Here is a 12,102-nt window from a genome sequence, read left to right on the forward strand (position 1 = left end):
CCCCAACAAAGTGAGAAGACAGATTAAGAAACGCTGATATAACGTCTTGTGATGCCCAAGGGTGAATTGATCCCAGACTCCCAGCGAGATGTACGATTTTAGGGGGCTTACGGCTTGTAACATGTCACTCCTGAATGATAAATTTCATCTATTAGTTTTCGACGATGTGCAAGGTTGATGTTTGCCAATTTATGAATTCTGAACTTTTTAATTATTGCTCATTTTACAAGGCGTCCTTTCGCAAACGGCGTGTCAGCCACTTGTTCACAATGTCTCGTCAAGCCGAATGCTGAATTGTCCCCAAACCCTCCACCAGATTTACGACTTTACGTGATTTACGGCTTACAACGTGTAAATCTTGCATATCATATTTTATCTCTTAACTTCGGACCAATGATTAATTCACTGAATGGCAAGAAAATGCAGATAGAGGGAGGCTTGTCAGACATCAAAAGCCATTGCACTCTTTCATTAACAGTGTAGCTCTTGCAGTGTGCAAACGGCGGTGTGGTACAGTGCAAATTTTTTTCGATCGAGTGCTTCGCTATGCAGGAAGGATTAGCAGCTCCGCCTTCATCGCCAGTCAAAAAGAAAAAAAAGGAGAAGTATGTAACTCTGTTATTGATAAGATTGAAGGAGTTTTTGAAGAGTTTAATTCTTTGTCCCGGAAGTTAGATCCACAAACTTATTTTTTCCAAAAAATTAAAAGTTCTGCTAAATTGTGCTAGACTTGTGCTCATTTGTGCCGTAAATGGATTTTTTTTTAATCAAAAATTACGGGCACAATTTTTGAAAAACGTTTTTTTGTCTAGATCCGGAACTTCTTACTAGAGCAAAAAGAAAGGTTATGCTAGGCGGCTCGAAGTATAGGCAATTTTGTGCAAGAAAGAAAAATTCCAAAAAACTAACCGTTAAAAAAACAAAACACATTCACATAATAGAATTTTCGTTTTGCAATATGAACCGTTTATATTTTAATAATTATTATACATAAAAGACAGAATGATTTTCATAATATATTGTTCAAAATTGCAGTTTATGTTCTGTCATTAGTAAAATAATAATTTTTTTGGGGAAATTTAACGACTTTGTCGAAAATTCATATTATTTTTTTAAATATTGTTATATATTTCATTAAACGCTTATGTTGTTCAATTGAAAATTAATCTTTTTTTTTTTATTAATAAATTAACTACTTTCTTCAAAATTCATATTTTCTTCAAAATTTGTGCTATATTTTATTAAATACTTCTTCAATTGAAAAATTATATAATTTTTTTTTAATTCAACTGCTTTCTCCAAGATTCATATTTCTTTTAAAATATTTTTGCTATATTTCATTGAATGTTTATGTTATTTAATTTAAAATTAATCTTTTTTTCAATTTAACTACTTTGTCCAAAATTCATATTATTTTTGAAAAATGTGTGCTACATTTCATTTCATATTTATGTTTTTGATTAAAATTAGTTTTTTTGTTTGAAAATTCAACTACATTATTTACCAAATCCGCCTAAAAATAAAATTTTCCTTACAATTTCATGTATTTTTTAAGAAATCAATCTTTATTTACAAAACGAACTCTTGATTTCTGTAATTGTATTTTTGCAAAGGAAAAAAATAATCACTGGAATTTAGATAAAACTCAATTTCATGCATTTCAGGAGGTGAATGGCAAGGAAAGAAGAATGATTGTTAATATATACAAGAATATGCAAGTGGGTGAACCAGACGTATCAAGAGCAACAGTAATTTGTACAATAAATGAAAACACAGGAATTGGAAGAAACATAATTAAAAATGCAATATTAGAGTACGAAAGGACGGGCGAAGTCAAATCACCAAGTAAAAAAAGATTAGAATTCGGCTCACTGAAACCATGGACTAGACCGACAGAAATTCAGTAAGGAGAAAAGTTCACTCCTTCTACTTTAACAATTAGTTTGGCGCCGGAGGTATCTCAGGGAGATAAGAAAATTTCGCGAAGAGGGTAGATCTATCTACTATTTGGAGAAAACATGGCTGAATACAGGCGACGTTTCCTCTAAAGCGTGGTTTGATGGATCAATAAAATCCCATAAAGATGCCTTTCTTCGTGGTCTCAAAACTGGAGCACCAAATCCAACTGGTAAAGGCAAACGATTAATAATTTTGCACATTGGTAGCGAAAAAGGTTTTGTGCCAGGAGGATTATTATGTTTCGAGTCCAAAAAACATTCAGCTGACTATCGCGATGAGATGAATGGTGTTATATTTCGAGAGTGGTTCAATGAAATTTTACCGAGGTTGGATGATAATTACGTTATCGTAATAGATGACGCATCTTATCACTCAGTAAAGGCTGAGCGCGTGCCGAATAGCTCGTAGAAGAAAAACGAGATCCAAGTCTGGTTGCAAGGAAAGGGACACCTGGTAGACGCAACCATGATAAAAGCCGAAATCCTGCTGATAGTTAAGGATTTCAAACCGCAATTCGATAGATATGTAATCGACGAATTAGCCAAAGGAGCTAATAAAGCTGTTCTTCGATTACCCCCCTATCATTGTGAATTGAATCCGATCGAAATGGTATGGTCCATGGTAAAGGGACACGTCAAAAAGAAAAACTTCACTTTTAAGGTAATTTATACGTGCGCATACATTTCACCCATGCAATTTATAATATCTCGCAAAATATTTATGATAAATTTTTTTCCTATAGGTTGCGGACGTTGAGAGGCGTCGAGAGACTTGATCGGGTCACACCAGAGGCGATGGAGTAACTTCGTGCGTCATGCTATTGCGGAAGAAAACAAATTCTGGGATCTCTCTGACCGTATCGACATCGTAATCAACGTTACAGGCGAATATACAAATGTATATTTTTACATTCTCATTCATGAGGGTATAATGTAATCGTTCAAATTTTCGATCTCTGGTTTTTAACGCATCTTTACATTTCGGCACGCACAGAATCCGAAAATCATAAAATTTTGTCGGTGCCTGCCTGTATGTCTGCATGTCTGTATGTCTGTATGTCTATATGTCTGTACTTCTGTATGTATGGTTACCTGAATGTTGTAGCGATACTAACATTTGGAGGATTTGTCCAATGTAGTACTAGATAATAAATATATTTGAAAACTATTGTAGCCAAATTTTTCGATTAGCCCACAATTTAAAAAATGAGATTGTTTTCAAAATTCTCAAATTTTTTATTGAAATTTTAGAAATCTTTGTGAAAGTTTCATATAGATAGGTTAAAGACTTACAAATTATCCAAATAAAATTTTTGATTTTCATGAAAATGAGAAAAGTTAAATACTTTTCACAATTTTCAAAATTTTCAAAAAATTGAAAAAACATTTTTTTTATAGATCCAAAAATTTCATTCAAAATTTTCAATAGATACTACATATATTTGAAAACTATTGTAGCCAAATTATTCGATAAGCCCTGAATTAAAAAAATTAGAGTTTTTTCAAAATTTTCAAATTTTTTTTTAATTTTCAAATTTTTTGTTGAAGTTTCTTATAGATGGGTTAATGACGCACAAATTATCCAAATAAACTGTTTGATTTTCATGAAAAATAGAAAAGTTACATACTTTTCAAAAATTAAAAAAAAAAATAGAAAAAATTATTTTATTTATAGATCCTAAAATTGCTTTCAAAATTTTCACGAAATACTAAATATATTTGAAAACTATTGTATCCAAATGTTTCGATTAGCCCACAATTTTTTAAATTCGAGTTTTTTCAAAATTTTTTTCCAAATTTTAGAAATTTTTGTGAAAGTTTTTTATAGATAGGTTAAAGACTTACAAATTATCCAAATAAAAATTTTGATATTCATGAAAATTAAAAAAGTTACATACGTTTAAAAAAATTTTCAGAAAAAAATATTTTTCTAAAAGATTAGAAACTATTTTTCGATCAGAAGAAAATTCAAAAAGTTTGAGTTTTTCAAAATTTAAATCAAAATTTTTTTGATTAGGCACATTTTTCTAATATTTAAAATTTGGTGAAATCTTGTTTTTGGTTTTTGTAAGGATTTGTAATTTTATAATTTCTAGTGTTAAACATCAAAATTAAATATTTTAACAGCAAAATAAAAAAAAATTGATAGTGCATATATATTTTGCTTATTCTACTTTTAACTGTAATAACAACTGCAATGAAATATAATAATTTGAAGCTTATTTGTAAATCGTACTTCATTCTTCTTCTTCTTCTTCTTTTGACAACTACAATATCTGCCTCATTGGTTAAGTGGTACAGTCCAAGTGAGGAAATTCAGAAAAAATTAATATTTTTATTATTGATTTGAAAAATAGCATAATCAGCATTTACGAATTTTTCTAGTTACAATGATATATTACTTGCCTTTGAAAGTTGAAAACTTGAAGAAGTTTAATCGCAGAAACTTTATCTCAAAATTCAATTTGATATTGCTTGCTTCCCCAATTTTCAAATTTTATGGACAAATTACATATAGCTGGAATCGGAATAATTCTAAAATTCTAAATATATTACTTTCAAGTCGGTAATTGCAAAATTATTATTTTTTAACTTTTTAGTTACAAAAAAGAGCGACTGAGTCAAAAACTCAAGTGGGTACCGTAGACCCCTGTAACTCGAGACCTACGCGCGGTGAGGTCCTTTTCTTTTATAGCTAACATCTCGTAAAAGTCATTCAAACTATTTTAGAGAGAAACTCAAGGAAAGTAATAAATATTAAAAGACCAAGGGACCAATGAGAAGAGAACTTAATAGACTACGTGTGAAAAAACGGGTAAGGATATTCCTCCATCCAGAAACGCCAACCCATATGCGCGCCCAGAGGATCTTCTCTCAGGGAACAGACTATAGTTAAAGTCACTAGACGCGCCTGGTTAAAAAGTTTCTAGTTAATTGAATCAGAAATTATGTTTAATATTACTAAAAAATTTTGGTTAATGAACTCTGGTTGATTTTTTCTGGTTAAAACTGTTCTGGTTAATATTTCTGGTAACAGAAGTGTCGCGATCTTTTGTCGATTTCCACAAATCTTTTGCCTTATGTCAGTTTGCTGGATGTGTCAATTGTGTGACGGTCTAGTGAATTACACTTCTTTTATACTTGATATAAGAATACTTTTGTTTATTTACCGAAAGATACAGAATGACCTGTCCGTAGACAGGGCGCAAGGACTACTGAGGCCCCGAGGGCCTTGTGTAGGCGTTGCAGGCGAACTACCCTTAGCTAGAATCAACGAGAGGGGAGAGTGGTAAAGTAGAAGTATTACACCCCCCTCGGTAGACTCGTTTTGCTCCTGAAAAACGCAATTTAACAACTTTAGGTGCTACTAACGGCTCACTGTTTTCAATTTCATGTGCAGGAGGAGCCTGTGGAACGTAGGTAACAATAGTTGGCGTTAGGGCTGTGTTATTATTAATGTTATTAGTTGTACAAAATAGGTTGAAACAGATTTTTGGCAGACATTTTCGTGCTAGATCGCAGAGTCCGCATTTGTACATCGAGAATAAGGTTATTAATACTAACGCAATATAACCTAAGTATGTAAGAGTTTCTGTGGTGGTTTCAGTCCATGTTCATGTTCGACGTTCATTTTTGACTTTGTTTAAAACATTATCGATATCATGTAATGTTCTACCTGCTTGAAGCAATTGCTCATTATCAATCTGTTTTTGGATTGGTAGCAGTTTATCGTTGAGTAAATCTAGATCATCACTGGTATAAGGTGAGCAATGTTGGTGTTAAAATTTGCGGATGTACTATACCATGTTTACCCTCGTTAATTGAATTTATCAACAATGTTATATCTTCGTTTAACTCATCTGTAAGCAAAGTCATGACTATAATTTGATTTGAAATAAACAAATTTTTGGCATTATCATTTATTCGGGTGCTCATTTGGTTGAGTCGCTCGGAGGTTTTATGGTTATGTACAAAAAGTGATTCGCCATCGTGAAAGCCAGAATTTAATATCATTCTAATTACCTGCGTTTGGTTTTGGAGACTGGAAGCTAACTGTTTGTTTTCTAAGTAAAGTTTGTCTAATTCACGATCAACATATATCAAATCAAATTCTGTCAAAGTTCCGAATAGTGTCTTAGATATACTACCTATCGCATTAATTAAACCTCTTTTTCTATTGTGTGTTCCCCCTAACAGCTTATATAAAAGGCTGCGCTGAATACCAAGTCGTTTCATCCTACCATTGATGAGGCTCAACTCGAATTGCTCAGTGCAATTTAAACACATGTTAATTGTTGATTCGTAGTGCCCCCTCAGGTTAGTAAACCTAGTATTAACGTTATCTACGTCGACCGATACATATAAGTGCCAAGTTTCGTGATATAATCTAGCGTCCCCTTAATCTTTCGCAAAAATAGTGACATTATAGAGTGGAGTCACTACGAGGTAGGAAGTGAAGGAGATGACTGAAAGGATGACCCAGGCAGTCCGCATTCGGAAAACATAGAATTAGTGATAGAATGGTTTCAGACGATTTGCGTGAATTGTGAGGTATCTATTTAGAAAAAGAATTTCGTAATTAGTTTGGCTGGTACGCCGTATTACTATTGCTGGACCTAACCATTCTGAATCTAACTTGTTTCTTTTTGTTTCGTTATGGACAAGTACAAGATCACCGGCACCGAAAATAGGGTTTAAAATAACAATATTTGAGTCCTGTAATTTCTTTAATCTCTCTTGTGTCCTATAGATGGATTCTTTTCCTTTTGCTAAATAGGTTTCATGCCGCTTCCGCCACATATCCAAGAGTTCTTGGTGGTTTAAAGAACTGGTGGTGGCAAGAATTAAAGGCAAGTTTGCTGTTCTTCCAAAGGTCATTTCGAAAGGTGTTAGCCCAGTACTTTCATGAACTGCTACATTATAAGCCAAACAAGTAAGGTTGAGGTTCAAGGATCATTCCGTTTGATTATCGGCGATAAAGTTTTTAACAAATCCTTGACCGTCGCGTGGGTTCTCTCTAATGCTCCATTCGCCTGAGGGTGAAAGGTTGTAGTTTTTATGTGCCTAATTCTAAATAGATTTTCGAATTTTTGGACTAATTCTGATACAAAGTTTGCTCCTTGATCAGTCAGAATTTGTTTCGAAGAAGAAAATATGCATATATAATGATCCATCAGTTGTGTTATAATTGACTCACTGCTGGTTTCTTTGAGCGGTTTTAGAACAAGATAATTTGTTAAAACATCTTGGATAGAGAGTATGTACTCGTTTCCGGATTGTGTTATAGGCAATGGTCCAAAAATGTCCATTGCGATTTTATCGTTAGGTGCCACCGGCACGTCGGGAATCGCTGCTTCGATTTTTGGCCTTATACGTGTTAACTTCTCTCTCTGACAGATGTCACATTTATTAATGAAATCGATGACTTCATTCTCCATATTATCCCAAGAGATAATTTCTCTAAGTCGCTTTATGGTTTTATTTTCTCCAAAGTGACCTCATCCGATATTTCCATGTGCTTCGGACAAAAGGTTTTGTTTATCTTCTTCCGATAATTCTTTGTTTGGTCGATCACATACAAAGAATGCATGTTCCGGGAATTCTTTATGAAGAAGAAAGTTGAGCATATCAGGCAACAAACAAAAGGGTCTTCCATGTGGAACTTGAAGATTTTCCAGTTCTTGCGATTAGTGAAGTCCTTGATCTTCTTATACAGTAGTTGAATCCAGTCTTCTTCTTGATAATCGGGGAGTTGGATTCGTAAAAAGGAAACAGATTTTGTTTACTCACTTTTATCCAGTTTTTGCCGCTAGCGACAGATTTTGTCTTAACTTTGCTAGGGAGTCGATTTCTTTTCCATACCCGATATTCGTCAGCTACTTCTTTTTCGTCCTTAGGTTCCATGAATCTAAGCTTCATGAACCCGATTTCAACATTTTCGCTGTCCGTTTTAGAAGGTTCGTGTTCACTGTCGATGTCCGGTGATTCTATTGTATGTCCTTCTTCAACGTCTCCTTCACGTGTTGGATACATGCGCGATAATGCATCGGCGGCTGTATTTTCTTTTTCTTTTATATATTCGACTACATACTGGTATCCCTCAAGGCGAAGTCTCCATCTGAGTAGTTTAGACGCTGGATCTTTTATATTGAAGAGCCATTTCAGGGCCTGATGATCTGTTTGGATTATGAACTTTCTTCCTAACAGGTATTGCTTCAAACGCTTGACTGCCCAGACTATAGCAAGCAGTTCCTTTTCTGTTGTTAAAACAAATTGTTTTTTGTAATCAGGGTATCTTAATACTGGCGATGAGCATAAGCAGTTTTTTAGATCTTCGAAGGCTGTCTCGCAACCTGATGTCCAATAAAAAAGATTTTCCTTTGTAAGGTCAATTAGTGGCTTAGCCCTAGTGGAAAAGTTCTTAATAAATTTTCGATAATACCCGGCAAGTCCCAGGAACGATTTCACCTGTTTTGAATTTGTTGGTGTTTTGAAGTCCCTTACCGCTTGAATTTTATTGGGGTTTGGTTTTACCCTTTCTGCGGTAATAACGTGACCTAAATATTCTAACTCTGGTCTAGATACTCACATTTATCAGGCTGCAACTTCAATCCTGTTTGTCGCAGTCTTTCGAAGAGTATGACGATGTTCTCATTGTGCTCTTTGAGGCTTGAGCCGAATACTACGATGTCGTCAAGATAAAGAAAGCAAATAGTTCCTACTAAACCTCTGAGAGCTGTGTCCATCATCCTTTCGAAGGTTGCCGGCGAATTCTTTAGACCAAACGGCACTCTCTCAAATTTGAAATGACCTTCTTGTGTACTAAAGCCTGTATATTTTTTTTATTCTGTATCCATAGGTATTTGATGGAATCCGGAGCTTAAATCAAATGCTGAAAAAAACTTCGCATTTCCTAAGTGGTCGAGTATATCATCGATTATTGGTAGCGGGTATGCATCCAGATCAGTTCGTTCGTTTAGTTTTATGAAATCAATGACAATGCGCCATTTCTTCTTCCCAGAAGCATCAGCTTTCTTCGGAACGACCCATAATGGCGAGTTGAATGGTGATTTTGACATAGAGATTACTCGTTTGTTAAGCATCTCTTTTACTTGACGATTTATTTCAGCTTTATGACACTCTGGCTGGCGATAAGAAGGAATGTTAATGGGTCTCTCCTCTTTTAAGATAATTTCGTGTTTTGCTAGATTTGTGCATGGGAGAGAATCACCCTCTAAGGTGAAAATATCATGATAACTTTGGATAATTTTGTTTATTCCTTCTTGGTTATTTTTTTCAATATGCGAGAGTCTTGTGTTTGCTCGGAGAAGTTCTAATCTCTTGGCTAATTCCTTTGTTGTAAAAAAATGTATTCTATCTTCGCGTTCGGGCTGAACACCTATGTACTTGGGTTGAATTTCCGTGGTTGAAAGCATCATCATTTGGCATGTATGATTAGCAATTGGAATTCGTAATTCATGGTTTTGGATTCTATAAATTGAGTCCGGAATATGCGGATGATCTGTAATTAGCATGTGCCCCTGTTTATTTTCTACTTGAAAGTTAATTACTTTAATCGAGTTTTCTGGTACAAATATCCCATCGTCGTGTAATTCGTGTTTAACGTTGTCTAATTCTAAATGAGTATTTGAAAGGCTAAATTTATAACTGTACATGAATGGAACTCCGATAATTCCATCTTCTGGTAGTAGGAAATCATTTGGTACAATAACAAACACATGCTCTTTTCCCTGGAATTTAAATTTTGTTTTTTCTTTTATCCGGTGTTGGTCGTTTTCCATAGAGAACACTTTGATAAATTTTTCACGCGGATGATTTAATTGAACAAGCTCATTCTTGATTAGGTTGAGTGAGAATCCACTGTCCCCTAAAAGTCTTCCTGTTCTGTTTGTTCCATGTAGGTTTGCTCTAATTGAGAATAGTCTTCCTGATATTGCGGAGACTCTATCTCTGTTGATAGATGATCTTCGTGATGGCCTAGAACATTTTCTGGATGTTCTTCTTCCACTTGTAAATTGTGGACACCATTCGGCGGGCGGGAGTTCGAGTGTCCTATCGGAAAATTTCGGCCTCTACTATAGCATTGGGATTCGTTATATCTCGGTCTTTTGCAGATTTTACAAAACATCTGAAGTCTTTGTTGTAAAGGCAGGGAATGATTTGGAGGATTGTTAATACTTGGGTAGTTTGAGGCGGATGATGCATGTTGGAATGCTGTCCTAGATTGAGCAAAAGCCGGTTTTGTCAAGGGTTTGTTACCGGGTGGTCTAACATTTGAGTATCTATTGTGATGCTTTTCCCTATACCAAACCTCAGACTCTAAGGCTTCCTGCTGTGCTTCGTTTAAAGTACTCGGTCGGAGAGGACGAACTTGTGCGCCGATTTCATCCTTCAAATTCATGATATATTTTTTAATTGCCGATTTTTCCTCTATTTGAATTGCTAAGCGTCGCGAAGTTGGATTTAATTGTTCGTTCTGGACCGCATAAATTAGTTCATTATAATGCTGCCGGAACCGCATATTATAATTCTGAACGGTCTCAATCCCTGTTTGCTTGGCGGATTCGAGTTTTGACCGACTTAACTCAACTGAACTGATTATACCTACATTTTGCCTTAAGGCGGAGAACAACTGATCATAATCATCGATTGAACTGAAGCGAATTGCGCGTTTTGCTTGGTCCTTAATTTTTTCGGCTATTATAAAATCCAATAGTTAATCCGGCTGCGAACATCTCGATTTCGCACGCTTATCTGACTTGATAAAGTCTTCGACACCCACATCATCATGTCCTCTCAATTCTTCGACGGTTCTAATGATGTCCTTCGCGGGAATAGACGTTGTCACAGGAATAGACGTTGTCTGTAACCGATTAGCTTGAGAAGACGTGAAATTTCTTCGCGGAGTCGGGGATGTAGAGCTACTTCTAGACTCTCGGCCTTGAAAATGATATATTCGCACGCTTTCCTGGGGATGCTGGGTTACTACTGGTACGTTTTGCCCGTAATTTTCAGCCTGATCCGTAATTGAATCAGAAATTATGGTTAATATGACTAGAAAATTTTAGTTAATGAACTCTGGTTGATTTTTTCTGGTTAAAACTGTTCTGGTTAATATTTCTGGTAACAGAAGTGTCGCGATCTTTTGTCAATTTCCACAAATCTTTTGCCTTATGTCATTTTGCTGGATGTGTCAATTAACGATTTGGGGGTAAATGTACAATTCTATAACAATCTCGATTTTTAAATTGTATTTTCAATTATATAAGTATAAGTAATTATAGTAATACATGTATATAATGTAAAATCACGAAGAAAATAGTCTTAACGAATAGTTTCAGAAACAGAGCGCATCAACGATACGCCTCTTTTTCTTCGAGTGTTGTATCTATCGCCGTTTGTTCACATTCTATTCACCTATAGATTATAGGGAGGTGGCATTATAGCCAAGCGGAGCATAGTTGCTGCACTTTGTTTTCGGAAACTTTGGTTGCATTATTTTCTTTGGGAAAATGTAACATATAGTCCTTTGAATTTCAGAGGTGATTAGGAAATCTCCATGAAGGTAGAACACTATCGAAATTCAATAGTCAAAAATCGACATCTACCAGAATATCTGGTTGAGTTTACCAAAAGATCTGGTTAAGTTTACAAGAACCAGAAAATTATCATCCATAAACATCTAATACTTTTAATCAGAATTTATAGTGCAACGAAAAAACGATATTATAATTTAACGAACTTCCCACTAGGTTGAAGAATAATTGCAACTTAAATAAGCGGCAAGAATATATTCCTAATGTAAGATGAAGGCCCTCTTACCTTAAGAATATATATTCTTTTTAAATTATTCTTGTCTATATGATAATAAGGTACAGTTAATCTTAGACTATAGAGGTTAGGTCTCGGTGTGACTGCGCGAAATAATTACATAATAAATATATGTAAATAGTGCTTTGCGAAATCTTGAATTGTAAAGGAAATAAATTGTGAACATCAAAGTCAGAAGTAAGTATACTGTTACCAGGTGTATACATATGAAACCGGTATAGCCATTTAGCGGCCAGTAGGCACACTTGTAGGCACTGTCGGAACTTACCATTTGTGCTAATTGGCGTATTGT

General features: G+C 34.9%; 1 protein-coding gene across 1 annotated transcript; it reads left to right on the forward strand.

Moving 5' to 3' along the window:
- Positions 1 to 546: 546 nt before the first annotated feature.
- On the forward strand, positions 547 to 2,367 carry LOC117176656. The gene is made up of 3 exons (XM_033366908.1): positions 547 to 609; positions 1,665 to 1,845; positions 1,943 to 2,367. The coding sequence occupies exons 1-3, from the start codon at positions 547 to 549 to the stop codon at positions 2,365 to 2,367; spliced, it is 669 nt and encodes a 222-aa protein (XP_033222799.1).
- Positions 2,368 to 12,102: the final 9,735 nt, after the last annotated feature.

This window comes from Belonocnema kinseyi, chromosome 7 (assembly GCF_010883055.1).
Source record: "Belonocnema kinseyi isolate 2016_QV_RU_SX_M_011 chromosome 7, B_treatae_v1, whole genome shotgun sequence".
Taxonomy (NCBI): Eukaryota; Metazoa; Arthropoda; class Insecta; order Hymenoptera; family Cynipidae; genus Belonocnema; species Belonocnema kinseyi.